This window comes from Lonchura striata, chromosome 6, assembly GCF_050655825.1.
Source record: "Lonchura striata isolate lonStrDom1 chromosome 6, ASM5065582v1, whole genome shotgun sequence".
Classification (NCBI taxonomy): domain Eukaryota; kingdom Metazoa; phylum Chordata; class Aves; order Passeriformes; family Estrildidae; genus Lonchura; species Lonchura striata.
In genome coordinates this window covers 11,657,104-11,675,322 of record NC_140708.1, presented here as the reverse complement: position 1 = coordinate 11,675,322, position 18,219 = coordinate 11,657,104, and the positions used below count along the sequence as shown (strand labels likewise).

General features: G+C 43.7%; 1 protein-coding gene across 9 annotated transcripts in view; it reads left to right on the top strand.

The window, feature by feature from the left end:
* The window catches only part of ARID5B (AT-rich interaction domain 5B), a 156,314-nt gene extending 141,298 nt beyond the window's left edge, over positions 1-15,016 (top strand). For all 9 annotated transcript variants that reach the window (XM_085583196.1, XM_085583193.1, XM_085583195.1 and 6 more), the window contains 2 exons: positions 5,008-5,206; positions 9,095-15,016. In XM_085583196.1, coding sequence (XP_085439322.1) covers positions 5,008-5,206; positions 9,095-11,245 — 2,350 coding nt within the window. In that variant the 3' untranslated portion in view covers positions 11,246-15,016. The remainder of the gene's footprint in view (positions 1-5,007; positions 5,207-9,094) is intronic.
* Positions 15,017-18,219: the final 3,203 nt, after the last annotated feature.

Here is an 18,219-nt window from a genome sequence, read left to right as displayed (position 1 = left end):
GACTTCTCTTGGGATCAGAGCTCAGCATTCCTGCTGGTCCTTTAAAACAGCTGAGTGTTTTACCACTGACTTTCTGGGGGAAAAGAATCAGGTTTCTCTCGCCGAGGTTACTGATAGGGGCCCATTTTCACCAGAGGGGTTGTCCCAGCCCTGCACTCAGACCCTCTGGCTGCAGGGGCTGCAGGCAGCTCTGCCCAGCTGCAGCGAGGACATCCTGGAGCAGATGGGTGCCCCCTTGGACTGAAGAAACTGATTGTCTTGCCCCTGAGCTCTGGTAGTGCCTTCAGAGGAAGCAGTTGGAGCCACTATGGCCTTATGTGCTCAGGAGGAAAGCGTTTTCCAAATTCCTACCACTAAAGAGACCTATTGCCTGTCCCTTTTCAGCATTTTTGAAGCTCTAACAGCTTAATGTTCTCATGATTTACATTAGCATCTAATCCTTGCATAATCTCACTAATCCCTTGGCCCCAAGATATCCATTGGCAGTGAGTTCCACAGGTTAACTGGTTGCTGTATTCGTTTGGTGGAGCAAATTTAAATAATTTTCCATTTCTGTTGCAATTAGCCTCCTTAACCTGGCCAAGCATGCGAATGGGGCATCATGTCCCAAGGAGTGGACTTTGGTATTTTAAGGCCTTCCAAGATTATTCTTATGGCTGAGAGGCTCCAATGCATCCTATTTTGTGTTGGGCTTGGATCCCTGGAGAAAGTACAATGATGTCAATGGGAAACATGCTGAAATATTTTATTCTGCCAGAAAGAAAACAAAAATAAACACTGGAACAGCGATACAGAAAAAATACTGTAGGGGTTGTGCTGAGTTGCCTCCTTTCCTCCATCACCCTGTGTGTCCTGGGCATATGGTTCCTCCCCAGCCCAGAGCTCTGTCATATCCATACACAGTAGGGAGAATTAAAGAGGAAACTGGCAGCCTTAACATTTCATTTCCTTCCTCTTTCTGGGCTGGTCAGATCCTTTGCATTATTGTAACTATTTTTTTTATCATGCCTATAAATAGATGTGCTCTCATGTGTCCTGTGAAGCAGAGTCAGGCCAAAAAAGTCATTCATTCTGCATAATCAATACATATAGTGGTTACTGGCTCAGATGAGAACTTGTACTGTTAGTCCTGTAGCGGGGAAAAAAAATGTTGACTAATAAGGATTAAGGGCTTTTTTTTTCTTTTTATGAAATGCTAATGATGAAGACATGTTTGATATACTGTGAAATACATTTCTCTAATGTGAAGTTTCTGCTTTTTGTTGGGAAAGAGATTTAGTCCCTGGAGGATTTTAGAATTTGTAAATATAAAATTATCTGCTTCAGTGTTTTTTAAAAAAAGGTTGGCAGAAAGCCAGCTTACTTACATTACTGTAATAGATTTGCTGACCTCTGACATCTGCTGCAGAGAAGTACATTGAATTTTTCATAATATCAGATGATGCAGATCTAAAAACTCGGTACACTGCACCATTATTTAATTCAGGACTTACTAAAAGAAAATCTTTTTTTAATAGCAGTTTATACATGATTAAACTTAATATTGACGATTGTAATAAATCAGGATTAGTATAGTACTGATTTGTTAATCTAACTTGTATTGATTTTAAGTTGTCTTTATTTAAAAAAAAATAAAAAGAAAAAAAGGAAAAAAACTGGCTTTTCACAGTGACTGAATTTAATAAGAAGCCCTGTGATAGCAAAGACTCCCCTACTGTTTCTGCTCTTGGCTGGAAAATGTTATTCTTGTATTATTCCAGGAAAAAAAAAAAAACCTCATGCTGCTAAAAATCTGCTGCCTGTGGAAAGATTTTTTTAATACACTAGTGCTTACATATTCTATTCATGTTAATTGACTTATAAATAATACATTTTATTAATGTTAATATTGGAATCTTGATCATGATAAAGACCCTTTTATTTGGTCTTCTCACAGGCTTTACAAGTAAATATTCTTTAGACCACAAAATATTCCCCCTCTTTTCCTTTTTTTATGAATACTTTTATATTTCCTCCCCTGTTGGGAAGTACAGCCACAGTTCAAAGAGACTTGAAAACATGATTGTTGTTTCCAACATACGATACATTTGAGGTATCTGGATCCAGTTTTTTTGGACGTTGTCTTTACCTCTCCTTGCGCAAAGATTGATTAAATCTTACCTGCACTGCAAATATTTGACCAAGAAAAAAATATCTTGTGCTGGTTTCAGACATGTCACATTCTGCTAAACTATTTGGCTAACAGCAGATCGCATTCTTCCGGTGTTGGGCAATATTGACCTTAAATTGGCTAAGCCGGCTGCTTTCATGGCATGAGAGCCGGCTGCTTACATGTTGAGAGAGCTGTATTAGCTTTATTACTCCTGCGCTATAAAAACTTCTAATAATCAAATGATAAGATCATATCCTGTGGGTAATTGTGTTGTACCATGACAGGATAACTGAAAAAACATTCAGTGAAAATTGCAACCGACGGAAATCTCTACGTGAAGAGGCAATTGCTGGTGTTGCTGGGCTCGGTGCTGCTCCCTGGGGTCTCGCAGCCCGCGTTCCTGCCTGGCTCCTCGCCAGCCGCCCCCAAAAGCCACCTCGGTCAGCACTCCTTTGAAATGAGGAGGGGAAAATCCTAGAACAAGCCATCCTTGTGTTTTGACTCAGTTTTACCTTAGTCATGCCGCCTCCCCGATACACGAAACATTTAATTCCAGATTTCCTGCCACTGGCTCCAGGCCACTGACCGGCTATGTGAAATGTATTTTTACTGCTGTCGGCCTGCCAACTGCTGAGCTCAGTGAAAAAATAACTAAAATGAAAACCTTGTACTCCCACATGAACCCTTAAGATCAGAAAAGGAAATTTAAGCCACAGTTACTAATTAGCACCCAAGCTAATGAGTTCTGGTGAGGTGCAGAGGCAGGAGGAGGAGTTTGGGTCCCGCGTTACCCTGCACGGCTCAGCGGAGAGCACGCGAGCAGTGATTAATCATGTTGGCCTGGGCCTGCTCCTGGTCTGGCCATAGCCACTGGGTTAATCCCTCGGCATCTTCCAGGGAAAGGCTGGTTCCTGGGGCTGGGAGCATCTCTGTCCCCCTTGAGGCACCGGACAGCATCTGAAACCTTTACGGATGGAATATGTAGGTTTTTAATGGGCGATGCGTTCCCATGGAAACAAAACAAAGTCAAACACTCCTTTTGCAGTGCTAACAATTACTGTAATAAAATGTGTTTTTATTAAAAGCGACTTTAAATACTTAACACATGGCAGAGCAGCCTCAGCACTGCCCTGTGCGAAACCCAACCTTGCCTGTTAAGTGAAGTCCAAAGTGCTTTGTGCAGCGCAGGGAGGAATTTGGTGTTTTCACCAATATTTGTGCTTTGCAAATGAAATGTAGCAGCCTCAAGTATGAACAGGATTATTTTTTTCTTCTTCTGCTTAGTTATGCTTTTTTTTATATAAACATTACCTGTAATATTACAGTGGGAAGCAGGTATTTGGCAACTATGTATTATTTTGCTAAGTTTGCATAGAGGGAGCAGTTTCCAGTTTTAGCAGCTGTAACATGTTTAAACTCAGTTTGTAATGGGATCTGAAGATGAATATTCCCTGTGGGCTCTGCTTAGCTTCATTACTGGAGTCCTGCCAAATTCAGGGCTAGAAAGTATTATTCACGCCTCTTTGCACATACCATGTCAGAGCATGCTCAGTTAATGAATTTTGTTTCTAATATAGCATAAATTAGGTTTATATTTTAACATAATTTATGTTGTATTTTATTAAAATGTAAAATATTATGATCATGAGCAATCTAATTCTGCTCTCTTAAGCCCAAACTGTGTTTGAACATATAAGTATGTAAATCAAAATTGCATGCTTAGAAACTGATTCTAGGATAACAAACGAATATCTGAACCAAAGAGGTTTCTGCCTTGGAGTCTTAGATTAAAGATAATTAAGGATTCCTGGTATTTGAGTAGATCTATGTTGTTTATAAGCAAAGTACATTTTCTTCACAGAGTCAACTTGTCTTTTTTTTTTTTTTTAACAGATTATGTTTGCTGTATTAATGTTCATATTTTTAAAGTCTGAGTCTTATATTAATCCCACAGTGAGTCATTAATCATACTAAAATGCATTATAAAAACTTTAATCACTGAAGTTGAAACTGAGATTGTAATGCAATCCATCCCTTTTAATTATATCAGTTATTTTTCCTTTCAGATCAAGAATTGCAAATGGAAAACAGAGAGATTAAAAACTCAGTTTGTTTGATGCTTTCAGGGGAGGATATTTTTGTTTGTGTTTCTTCCTTGTGTTTTTAAAGCAATTTTGTGCACTTTGTGGCAGACAGCTCCACAGTGAAGAATTCCTTCATATTTAACTCTTGTCCTCTCCCCTTCTTTCTTAAAAAGGCTCTGGTGACTTGCTGCATGGGTGCCTTGCACAGATGAGGCTGGGCTGGTGCTGGTGATGGCCGGGCGGGTGCTGTGCCCACCTCGCGGGGTTTCTGCAGCCCAGCTCTCCTGGCTCCTGCCACGTTCCTGGCACTCGCCCTTGCAGTCAAGGGAACCAGCAGCCTGGAAATGGTGTAGCTGTTACCAAGTTGGCTATGGCTTTGTAGGTGTTTTCCTGGGGCTTGCTGCATGCTGTTAAAGTCGGGGAGTGAAAATAAAAATAAATGGTGGATTTTTTTTTTTTTTTTTTAATCAGTCTAAAATGTAATGGCTGATATTCTCATCTGGTACAAATTGGCATAGCCACACAAACCACTGTGAAGTTACTGACAGCTAATCCACATGAACTCTTAACTCCACTGAATTTATTCCACGTTATAATCTTGCCAAATAAATTGATTTCTTATACTTGGATTTATAGATGTAGAGTTTAAACTGTTGCTTTTATGGCATGGAAGAAAATGGATTTATTAAGTAAACTGCTCACAGTAGATACGTTTTTTTTCTTTGCTAGAACAGCAAAACCTGATCAATTATTTGTTCCTTAATCCCCTAGATTAATCCTGCCATATGAAAGATTTATTAAAGGAGAGGAAGATAAGCCACTGCCTCCAGTGAAACCTCGAAAACAGGATAACAGTTCCCAGGAGAGTGAAGCAAAAACAAAAGTGTCTGCAACAAAACGCATCAAAAATGAAAACCAAAAGAGCAAGAAGGAAAAAGATAATTCACAGAAACCCCAAGATGCATCTGAGGTCTGTTGCTTCCCTGCTTTTCATTTTTTCAATTAAAAATGCACAGTTTTAATCACATGAAATCCAGTGATAAAATATATAATTTAAACTGGAGAATTCCAACCAGTTGGCCTTTTAGTTTGCTCAGCAATGGAAATTCAGCTGTTGTGATACTATCTGTGCTGGGATTTTGCTGGGCTGTGAATGGCAGCCAATTTGCTCCATATTGCACAGCAGGGATGGCAGAGGACCAAGCTCTGGATCTGACTAGTACCAGTTCTGCTCATTGTATTATACAGCGGTCACCATTAACAGATCAGCAGCTGCCAAAGGGAAACCACACAACTACCACAGTTATTTCCTAATCTAAGTAAAGGGTGCGGGAACCTCTAATATTGTTGATAATACTGTGGTAACTGTTGGACACAGCTGATTTTTATAATAGTAGCCTCTGGATCAGCCTTTCTGTGCTCACAGATGTATGCATGACTGTGAGAAAACATATTGCTCCCTAGGATTTTTGTTATATTATACTAAGTTTCTTTTTGAACTGAAAGTTCACATTTTGAGGGGATCGCCTTCTAATCCCTGAGAACAACTTCCCTCTCTGGAGCAGTAGATGGCTTTCAGCTGAGGTTCCTATTCAGACACAGTAGGTTCCTATCGTGTCACTGCTTCACATGTTTCCAGTTTCCACATACAGCCATGTTGCTTGCAGGCATAGGACAGCCCTGTAGAAGAGAGTTTGTGTTCACAGCATGGGATAAGATTGATGGTAGAACTTGCATTTGTCTGCAAATAAGAGTAAATTTCAAACGTTGTTAAGTGATGAAAAATCAATGGGGTTTTTTGCTCCAGTGTCATTTAAGCACCTTCCTTTGCACATCTGCCCACTCTCTCCTGTGCCCTGCTTGCACCGCATGTGAAGGAGGTGGTGAAGCTCCTCACACACAACCCCTGCAAAACATGTTGCTTTTCCTGTCTCAGTCTGCCAGATCACAGCAGCCTTCAAGGCGTTGCAGTGAAAGTAAGTATTTAAAGAATGTTGAAACACATGACGTGCCCGGCAGACTATGGCTGCTCCTTTGACTTCATTGTGTCTGGCAGGTACAGAAGTCCTGTTTCTAAACTTGTTTGGAAATTGTATTGAGTCAGCTATCAACAATCCTCCTCTTCATTGTTTAAAAAAACAATGCAGGTCCTGTAAACACAGATGCCTCTGAGACTCCATGCACCCAGTTTTGAGAACAGAAAATTTGGGGTTTCGTGTCTCACTACCTCTTTAAGTTGTGCTTGCAAGAACAATTTAATCTCCCATCCAAAGAAGAATTTATGTTTTAAATAACAGTACCATTAATATCTAATTTAAAGCAATCCCCAGAAAGACTTTTTCTTTTTTCTTACATTGTGATTTTAAAGTAGGGAGAGCCCTGTTTGGGTAAAATTTTAAAAATACCACATCAAGAGGAGAGTGTGCATAAATGTGCTTCAGTCACTGGAAGGTTGCAAGACAAGTTGCCCAAAGCAAGGAGAAGTGAAGTGAAAGCTTGTGCTCCCTTCCCTTGTCATTCCATCATCCCCGATTATTTATTGAGGGTCTTGGATCAGGAGGACACATTACATACTATCAGTACCACTGCTGCTATGCCCAGCATAACAAGTCAGCAACAGAGCAACAGCCTTCAGCAACATTTCCTTGCTTTTGTTGTTCCCTATCTCAAATTTCCTGCTGTTTAAACTGAAGTTATTTTTGTGTGGATTGCAGGAAGAGTTCCTAAGCTGCGCTTATCGGAAATGTAGGGAGCCTAGACAAGACAATAAAAATGTACAATGATGGCAGTTCCCTGTTGTAAAATTATACCTTTTATAGCAAAATTAATGTCTCTACTGTGACTGGGGTGGAAGACATGTCCTGCCCCTGTTTGATCAGGGTGGGCTTTTAAGGACCTTGACCTCCATGTCAGTCACCATACAGGTCAGTGATCACACAAAGCCCAAGCAGTGAAGGGGCTGCAGGGTGGATGTTTCACCCCTGGTTGGGTGTAAGGCTCCAGAAGTCATCTGTGCTTTGCCATATGGAAGGCTTCATGACCAGGATGTGGCACTTAGTGGGGGTAGCAGGCTGGAGACGTTCAGCTACTTTGGGTGGAGCAAAATCGAGGTGTGCTGGAGCCAGGCAGAAGGTTGCTTGTTGCTTGCATTGTAGCCATGACCTGTCAATGGAGCCCTATTCCTAGGCCCTCATCCAGGCACAGCAGTGATGGGGTATTGCTCTAAGGGAGAGCCCTATAGCCACCATGTAAATGTCTAGGCTTGTCCCCTACCAAGCCACAGCTTAAGCCATTTCTGCATATGGCCTGGAAACTGTGAGCTGGAAAAGCATAATCCAGTTACAAACGTGTAGTCGTCTCAATTGCATGTTCAGCTCATGCACTATTAGAAGTATGCAGGGAGAGAATATAACTTTAATTTATTAGGATTGCATTTGCCTTTGTGCTCTTCACTGTTTTCCTGCCATCACAATGACATTGTCAGTGTAACAAGACACCAGACAAAATGCTATTAGCCTTAGACTGCACATTTCCTCACAATAGCTGAAACTTCAATCAAAGTATTGCTTAACAGAAACAAAGAGCAGAATGTACAGTTATTAAGTATGATTCTCTTTTTTTTCTCCTCCTTCCTTGCTCATCTGTCTGGTATTTGCCTGTAATTTTATAAGCTCAAGAGACTAGCGATGGTACTTTGTAAAGGACCTAATGATGGTATTTGGCTGCAAAAGTCAGCTACAATTTTAAAAAGAAGAAGTTAGGATGACTAACAGACACTGTAACTAATAGGCCAACCAAACAGACACAGGAATATTTAAAAGCAGCTGTGAAGAAATAAATCTCTGAGCGGGTTAGATTCGTTAGGACCGTCTCCAGTTCCCTGCTCCTGCGACAGACCATAAAGCAGCATTTAGATGATAACTTTCTCAGTGCGTCTTATCTTTACAATGAAGGAAGAAAGAAAACAATAATAATAAAGGAGTCGCACAATGCTGCTGTTTTATGACTGTCTCCTACCATGACATGTCAGAGGAGAGTGACAGCAGTTTTGAAAAGGGCTGTCAGTCAGCTGGATCACAGATGGGATGCTCTGGTGACCTCTGTGGGTCACAGTTCAGCCGGCTACATAATGGGATGAATAGTGTGAATTGTGCACACACGCTGTATTAATGGGGGAGCAGAACGAGCCACGGTCCCATTGACGAGAACGTATAAAAGCCATGTTTGTAATAGCAGGCACACACACTTACTGAATGTTGACAACTTCATTTTAATCCGTTAATAAAAAAATGTGTGTCCTAGTTAAGCTGAGGCAGTGATTTGCTGCCTACAATAGGGATTTCTAGTATGCCATTTCTATCATTTTCACACTTTAATGCAGAACTGGGTGTGAATGATCTCCTGTGTGATGACTGAATTTTAAGATAGCTATGCTGGAGAGACTTGAGTGAAGGAAAAGCGTAGGAATAGTGTGGTTTTCTTGGGTGAAGTTGGCTGGTAGGAGAAATTTTTATAGCCTTATTGTTTGTGTCTTGAAATCTGCTCTTCTGCATTTGCCTAATTAATTTTAAAAGAGTATATAACCTCAGAATTTAGCTATCTGATCAAGCCACCAGTGCCTCTCATCAGGTTACAACCATCTGCTGTTTGGAAATGCTTTATTGTGACTCTGACAGGGATGGCGTATTTTTTAATATTTCCTGGAGTTACTTCTCTTTGAGTCCAGTACCTGATGTTAGAGCCTTCACATGCCAGCAAGGTGGTTGGCAAGTCCTTCTCTAAAACTGTGCATAACCTTACAAACAGGCTGCCAGAACATACTGCATTCTTACTGTTGTCCATTGAATCATTTCCTTAGGTTTCATCAGAACAAGAGAAGGATCAAGAATCAGCGGACCAGAAGAACTTCCCTGAACACCCTACAGTGGCAGAGATGAAACAACCTGTGCAAGGCCCTCCATCTCTTTTACCAGAAACAGCCGGGACACTGCCTCTGGAGAAGACAGACGTGACAGAAAACAGCACCAACAGTGAGAAAGCCAAGGAGGACGTTCAACACTCATCCTCTATCTCAAGTGTATCTGTGCCTGCAGAAGAAGACACTGTGCTGGATGCCACTGTCACAAAACGATTACACCCCTCAGCAGATGCCCTGGAAGATACAAAGCCTGAACAAAGACTACACAAAGCTTTTACTGACAGCCTAGAAAGTGAACCTCCAGAAATGCCCTTCACAGCTTTCCCAGTCCATCTGCCCCCTCAGAGCGACATGGAAGATGAGAAACTGCCAGGGATGGCCGATTACATCGCAAACTGCACGGTGAAAGTGGACCAACTGGGAAACGAAGATATCCACAATGCACTAAAGCAAACACCCAAAGTGCTGGTGGTGCAGAACTTCGACATGTTTAAGGAAAAGGAGCTGCCCGGGTCCATGAACGATGACTCCACTTTCAATTACACACCGCTGCTGTACTCAAAAGGTAATCCAGGCATCATGTCACCCCTGGCAAAGAAGAAGCTGCTGTCACAGGTCAGCGGGGCCACGCTCTCGTGTAACTATCCTTATGGTTCTCCTCCACCTTTGATCAGCAAAAAGAAACTCAACAGCAGAGATGAACTGTCCTCAGGCATATCACAAGGTCCCCATGCCCCTAATTCTGATCCTGTAGCAATTAATAGGCCCTCAGTCATACAACATGTACAGAGTTTTAAAACCAAGGAAGAAAGGAAGTCAATTAATAATGTTTTTAAACATGACCTGCTAAGTAAACCAGATCCTCAGCGCTGTGATTTTTCAAAACATCACCTCAGTTCTCTTGCCGAGTCATACCTACCGAAGTTGGATATTCAGGACTGCAAAGATAAAATGAGTGAGAAAAGGGCACTGCAGCACTCCCATGTGCCCACTTTCTTGGCAGATTTCTATTCATCACCTCATCTGCACAGCCTTTATAGGCACACAGAACATCACCTTAATAATGAACAGACATCAAAGTACCTCCCCCGGGACATGTTCAGAGAGTCTGAAAATATTTCTACTTTTACTCAACACAAACACCAAGAAAAACTAAATTTAAATTATCGGTCGTCTTTGCATCAGCAAGAAAAAAAAGCAACAGTGGAGGCTTCTTCAGATGATCAGCCAACAGATTTGAGTCTTCCAAAGAGCATACACAAACAGACTGCAAAGGTTCCAGGCTCCAGTCTCCCTCACTCATCCACAGCCCAGCAAGAATGCAAAGGGATCTCCCCATTCCAGGCTGGAGGCAGCCAGGCGGTGAGCCTAGACTGTAACCCCAAAGCTTGCCGCGTGTCCCCTATGGCACTGACAGCCCCAAAAAAACACAGTGAGTTGCTCCACAGGTCTGGGAAACAGCAGGCCCAGAGGCTGGAGAACCTGAGGAAGATGGAGGGGATGGTGCATCCTATCATCAGCCGTAGAACAAGCCCTCAAAATGTGGGGGCTGCCCGGCCTCTGAAACGGAGCCTGGAGGATTTGGACAAAGTTATTTCTGAAAAAAAAATCCGAGCTGTCTCTCCTATTCACTTACCAAAGGAGACCCCGGCAAAAGACAAGGTTCCCGACCAAGAGGGGGAAGGTAGCAAGTCAGTGCATGGCCTCCATTCTGGCAGCATGCTGGAAAGCCACAAATTTCCCCTGTCAGCCCCCATCTTCCCAGGCTTGTATCCGGGAAGCCTGTGCACGGGGCTGAACAGTCGCCTCCCACCCGGGTATTCTCATCCCCTGCAGTACTTGAAAAATCAGACCGTGCTATCCCCACTAATGCAGCCTTTGGCTCTTCACTCCTTCATGGTGCAGAGACAATTCCTCACGTCCCCTGCAAACTCCCAGCAACTGTACAGACACTTAGCTGCAGCAACACCTGTAGGAAGTTCCTATGGTGACCTTTTGCATAACAGCATTTATCCTTTAGCTGCTATAAACCCTCAAGCTGCATTCCCACCTTCTCAGCTATCCTCTGTACATCCCAGCACAAAACTGTAAACCCCCTCGCTCACAAAGAAAGGTCTGAGGAGAAAGTTCAGTAAGCGACATTCCTCCCCCTGTGATGATAACTTGCAGATTTAGCAATCTGTATTTTTGTCAACTAGGATGCAGCCGTATCCCACCTAGAGGAGCGTCTTGGAGTTTGATGGAGACAGGACTGCTTCTTTAATTCTGGCTCCCACATAAGCCCCCTCACCCCTTATCCCCACCCTTGCAAAACAGAAAACCAAAACAAAAGAAAAAAAAAACCAACAAAACAAAAAAAACACCAAACCACACAAAAAAAAAAAAAAAGAGAGAGAAACAAAAACACAGAAAGAAAAGAATTTTTTGGATTTTGCGTATGTGTTTTCTAAAAGGACTTGAACATGGTAAGAGCAGATGTTCAAAGGGAGCCGTGGAAATGCAGGTCCAGTCCTGAGCTCACTGAAACCCCAGTGAGAGCTGTGTTTGCCTTTCACTGAGCCAAGGACCGGAGGCTGTGCATTGTTGCAAATGAGTCAAGGACTTCAGATGAACCTGGAAAAGAGAAGTGGGCCGAGAATCTGTACAATCAGTGGATGTGCTTTTATGGGTAACTTTTCCTGACTTTTAAAGATTCAATCAATGCAATGTATAGTAAAACGGCAATAGATTTTTTCATTTTAACACTATTAGAACAGAATGGTAAACACTGTTTCATTTGACTGTACATATCCACTTCATAAACTACCAGTGTCACATTTGGTCACAATAATTTATATAGTTTTGTTTGTCCAGTATATTCTGTGCTCTTTATGTTTGTTTTTTTGGGGTTTTTTTTTTTTGTTTGTTTTGGGTTCTTATTTTTTTAAATTAAACAGTATCATTTTATCTGCAACTTTTTTAAAGGCTGTGGCTGTCCTAATTTTTTTATTACGTGTTTGTAATTTTTCCAGTTTCTTTATACTTCTGAGCAGCGTTTTTGTTTTGTTTTTGTCATAACGTTTACTGTTTACAAACTGAAGCAACTGGTTCAGATTAATGGTTTTAAACATACTGTAGGTGATGTTATGGTGCAAGGATGCGAACAAGGTTCCTTTCCCCACGGCCCACCCCTGTGAGGTGCTGAGCACCTCTCACTCTCCTCCTGTTGTTTCAATGGCTCCTACGCTGCTTCTCCCCTCCCACCGAGCTTTGCTTTCCTGTATCGTGGTCTGTGAATTTGTCGAGCGTTGTACTTAATCTTACCTAGGCTGTGAAACCATCCTGCCTACAGAGAAATGGTGTAGAAAACAAAATCTCCCTGGCTCAAGCTGCTGAATGACAAAGGGGTGCAGAAAACAGATTTGTGGTTTGTGAAAATGGTGAGAATTTCAGAAGTTGTGAGAGGAGCCAGTGTGGATTTGAATCCGAGGCTTACAGGTTGTTTCTGTGCCTCACAATGGGTAAGGGGGTTCTGTGCAGTGGTTGGGATGGTCCTTCCACGCTCCCACAGGGATCTCGGCCTCTCCCTGCACATCCTTTTGCAGGGGGAAAGCCCAGGCATGGAGAGGCTGGATTTTCCTGATGAAAGAGCTTCCCTGTGGATGTATACTCACTTTGCAGGACATCACCACTACGTAGCTGAGCACAGACATTGATAAAGCAAAGTGTCATTTGGAGGCTTTATACTGTGTGAAAATTGGTTGTGATTCAAACCATCTCAGTTACTGTTCAAAGACAGTGTACTTGATATGAAAAGATAAAAACAAACTACTAAGAAACACTTTGCATGCTAGGCATGTCATTAAATTTTCCCGTGATATGAAGCCAAATACAATATATAATGTATCATACTTAATATCCAAAGGTGGAAACCAGAATAATATACTCGTCTACTGTTACAAATCCAGCTTCTTCAATTAAATACTTTATATTCCTGTGGTAAAACTATATTTAATTGATTGATAAACAGACTAGTAGAACTTGGAACATTGATGTGCCAGTGCAGGGTATCCTGCTGCTCCACAAGTCATACAGGAAACAGAAACGCAGGCTCATCCAGGCAGAGGTCACAGTGTGGAGAACATCTCTAGTAAAGTTGCACTAGATCTGAATCACGTGAGAGTCAGGGGTTTGGGGATGGGGGGAGGAGGATGGGGGAAAGGGAGTAGAGAATATAAAAACCTACAGCAAACGCGAACAGAAGCTTGTTGTGTGTTTGGCAAATCAAATGCTTCTCCTTGTTTTGGTTAAGTTGTGTGTTCTGGAGTTGTGCATTTGTTTATGCAAAGTGTCCAACGTCTCTTTTGGTTATGTCCTGTTGGAGTTTGCTGGTAGGCTTTTTGGAGCCATGCTGAGGCAGCACAGGTCTAGGGGACAGGGAGTGGGGAAGAAGGCTCCTCGCTTGTCCCTTGAGGAGACTGACCACTGCTGGCTGGGGAAGCTCATACTGGGCAAAACGTTAGGGCTAAGGAAAAGAAATGATGGCATAAACCCCCAACAGAAGCAGTGCATTATTTGTTTAAAAACTCTTTTAACAGAAATCTTGGAAATCTTTCAACAGACTATTGAATTCTTCATCGGCTGAAAAGTCTTTTTTTTCCTCCTCAATGTCTTAAATGGGGCTTTGTTTGCATTGTTTGAGTTCAAGGGGCCTTATTATTGAATGAAATTGCACAAGCCTTTCTTTGTGCAATCAGACCATTGTTATTGGTAGGTTTGTAAAGGAAACTGCAGAATCTAATTGGCAATAGAGTCATAAATCTATTTACTAGGAGTCAGTTCCAAGAAATGTTGCAATTCAAACGCACTATGTCCAGGATGCATTAGGGATGCTAAAGGTTGTGAGATCCAAAGGAGGAGGCCCAGCAGCAAACGGCTCGTGTGTAGCTTCTGGCCACACTCTGAGCCAGGCTTCGTGAAGCACATGTGAAGTAGGGCCTGATTCCCAGTGTGATTGTGCCCCTGGCCACGCAGGGTGGGAGCAGGCCAGCAGTTTGTGGCAGGTCTTTTGTGGCTGTGAGCTGGCCTGGCGTGACGAGCTTGCCCAGTGGGTTCAGGCCTGGGAAGTAGTTTGTCCTAGCATCAGAGAAGTTGTCTTGGCAGCAGCTGGAGCTCAAGCAGGGCACAAGTGCTGTGCAGCCTCTTGCAGCAGCTCTGCCCCATTTGGGGAGACATGGGGCTGCCACCTCCAGAGACCACCACGGGGGTCCCTCGCGCCCTCCGCCTGCTCACTTCCTTTGTGCTGACCAGTGAGGTCACTTCTGGGCCAGTTTTGCAATCGTGCTGATTTTGATGAGCAGTGGGACTTCTGCACTGGTGTGAGGCAGGTGGCATTGGCAGTGCTGCCATGAGTGCTGTTTGCTGTACATGTGGTTGATATTTCGCTCGTTCTCTTCTTCTTCCTCCCCTCTCCCCCCAGCCCCACAGTTTTAAATATGTTCTAATAATGGCAGCATAATCTACTAGCTGTTTATACTTTTTTAACTTTCTTTTGTTGTAAATATTGTATACTTTTTGTGATTCAAGTTATGTAGCCTATATGCTCTGTAAGGTGATGATTTGTATATATAAAAATGGCCCAGTAATATTATATAGTTTCCCATTTAAAAGGTTATTGAGTAACCTTTGCATTAGTTTAAACACTACCAGAAATAAAGCTGAGCCAACTATAAACACTCAATTTTTGTATGTTTTCCAAATTGTACTTATTAATGCTTTTGATACTGTATTATGTGCCAATAGTTTCCCAATCACATAGCAGGCAAAAGATATTTTGTACTTTTTGATCCACTGTAATATTTAATAAAAAATGTTACTATCTGTTCCCTTTTGTGTTTGATTAATAATTCTGTAAACAGCCCTTATCGCATTGGATTACATATTATCCCATCCGACCTTTCAGCCTTCTTATATTGGCTTTTCTAGAGAAAGTATCTCCTCCTGCAAATGATTAGATTAAAGAAATGGAAGTTTGCAATTTCCTCAAGGAGGGAGAGACAAGATCTTCAGTCAGTGCCCCACTATTTTTGCACTGTACTTGCTTTAAAGTGTGGCTGTGATCATGCTGACTATAGGAGTAGCTTTTGAGAGGTTAACTTCCCTGCTTAGCCAGTGGCTTCAATACCAGATTTGCTCCATTTGCATCTCAGAGTAGAACTTTTTTCTACCAGTACTGCAGGCTTGAGCTGGCATCTGAAAATTGCCCCCTCTTCTTCCCAGCTCAAACATGGTACGGTTCTGGAGTCTTGGCGTCAGATGCTAACTACTAATTTTGCTGATGATGCTGAACAACCACCAAGCAAAATTAATTTTTACTGTGCTCTGTGGTGTGTCTGAAAAGCCCCCATAAACCTAGGGCCCCTTTGGGAGCCCATAAGCACAGCAAATGCTATTTGGCTCCTGCTCTCCATAGGTGGGAAAATCATTTCAGTGTGTGTAGGTCAGGCCTGGGCACTGCACTTGTCCAGTACAGATCAGCAGCAGGACAGGAATGCCCAGTAACCACCTGCTAATTCCACATCATTGCTTAACTCCATGGTTCTGGGGCAGGTATGTGACAGGGAGGTTTCCCTCCCCCATCCCTGGGCTGTCCAGGAGTTGAGGCCATGAGTGATCCTGGAGGCTGCTACTGCTTCATGGGTTCTCCCGGCTCTGGGTGTGTGGCCAGGTGAGCACAGACCAGTTTCAGAGCACTGTTAGATGAGGCTTCCAAATACATGCTGCAGTCTCAAAACCAACCATTTCTTCCTCTGTGTGCTGGGAAATACCAGCTTGAGGAGGAGAGCCAGCCACTGGGCATGTGTAAAGGATGCAGTGCTGTTGAATCATAGAATCATAGGATATGGCAAGCTGGAAGGGACCCATCAGGATATTTGAGTCCAGCACCTAGCGCTGTGCAGGGTGCCCCAGGAGTCACATCCTGTGCCTGCAAGTGTTGTCCAGACTTCTTGAGCTCAGGCTTGGTGCTGTGATCACTTCCCATATGTGAAGCTATGGGAGAAGATGGGGCCTTCTAGCAAACCTTTTCCCCTATCGACTTTTGTTTTTGACAAGCTGAGGCATTTTCTTCCTTTTATGTTGAAAATGCAGCACCTCTGTGAAAGAGGTGGAGGAAATGTGGACATGTGGAATGCTGGCCCTTGCAGGAGATGCAGAGATGGCCAAGGCAACTTGGTTTCCAGCACCACCTTCTTGCTTTTTTTAGCCCTTCCTAGTTTGTGTGTTAATGTAAGACAGCACTGCCTGTTCTTGCAGTGTTGGGGTGCCTGTTGTGTTGCCTTACCCTCTCCTCAGAGTGTGGCTGGGAAGAAGACCCCAGGATCAGCACCCTGGAACTCTTCATAGCCAGACCAACCTTGCTTGTGAGTGGCATTGAGGCAGAGCATCCCATCCTCCCTTGGCTGAGCTGGGCACTTCCCAGTGGGTTTGTTGGGGGTCGCTTGGGGGTCAGTGCACCCACACCTGGGCAAGCAGCGGAGCAAAGTAATCTGTGCTGGCAGCACCCAAAGCATTTGCAGGGAAACAAGGCCACCTCTGCAGGGCTCAGTGCACCCCACCAGTGGCTGGTGGGGTCTGCAGGAAAGCAGAGCTCCACCCAGGAAGAATTTGTCACCCTATTAGAGACTCCAGAGTGCTTCTGTGTTTGAGTGAAATGTCCAGTGATCTGCGAGAGGACAAGGGATGCTGTACCACTGGCTTGCTGCAGACAAAGAGTTTGTCACCTTCTCAAACCAGTTTTTCAATTCAGCTGCCAGCAGCAGGAAATTAACGGTTTTGAATGTCTGAAGAAAAGTGGAGATGCACAATCTGGTGTTGCTGGCTGCAGTTTAGCTCCCCTGGCTGACGGCTCTTGGTCCTCTGCTTTGCTGCCTCACTTTTCCACAATTACATGGCAGTACCCTGTGCCGGGCTCCTTTCCGAAGAAAGAATGTCATTGAATCTGGTTTCCTGATTTCTGGGCCGTGGCACACACCCCTTGAGCACCTCACAGTATTTTCGCAAGCTTTGCACCCCAGCAGGTAAGGAACAGAGGGCACAGAGAGCTGAAAGCTAGGGGGTCCTGGGGCAGATTGCCCTGCCCTGGATAGATCACAGGGAAATCGGCTCAGCAGCAGCTGCATTGCCTGGCAGCTTTTTGGGGCCAGTGATAATCACGTGCTGATGCCAGCCTGTTTGGAATAGGGCCCTTCCTCTGTCTCTGCCTCACCAGCAGTGTCTCCGCTCCAGAATATTTCAGGACCATTATTTTTTTGCAAAGTTTCTGCTGTTGGGAGGAGCTGATCACAACACAGACATCACTGCTGATCCTCACTGGCACCCTAATTGCTCTCGGAAATTCAGCTCTTACCCACAGGCTTTCCAGGAATATCAGACACCTTTTGCTCTTCCCAAAGCAAAAACAATAGATCCTGTATGTTTGCCTTCCCAAATTTGGGCACACTCACAACCGAAGTGCTATGGGTATGTATTGCCTCAGGAGCTGAAGAGAAACGTAGGATGATTGGATGGTCCTGAGGAAAGCCAAAGGAGTGGCCCCCAAAGCATCCCCAGTCTGCCTGGAGCCGTGGCTGCTAAGGGTTTGTATTCCTGCAGGAGAAAGCCATGGCTATGGCCAGGCAGCATCCCCTGCTGCCCTCTGTGCAGGTGCTGCATGCCCAGCGAGCAGGCAGGGATACAGCTTAATCTGTGCTTTCATTTAGCTCTTTAGTTTGTCCTTTATGGGATTAAAAAAAGAGTATTTGCGATGTCAGATGCTCCATCTAGTGCTCACCTTTGGAACGAGCCCCCCAGGTCACAGGCCAGGCCTGCGGCCAGAGGTGCCGTGTCCTGGTGGGTGGGGCAGTAGGGACAGGACCCTCCATGAGAGCCAGCAGGCTGCAGATGAATATGCCCAAAACTGGGTTAAACAAATTCATGAAGACTTTCATGGCTGCTGAAAGAGCAGTGATTCGGGTAAAAGTGCCACATTCAGGAGACCCACCAGCTCTGAATGGTGGCAGCTGTGAAGACCTCCCCGTGCTCGCAAG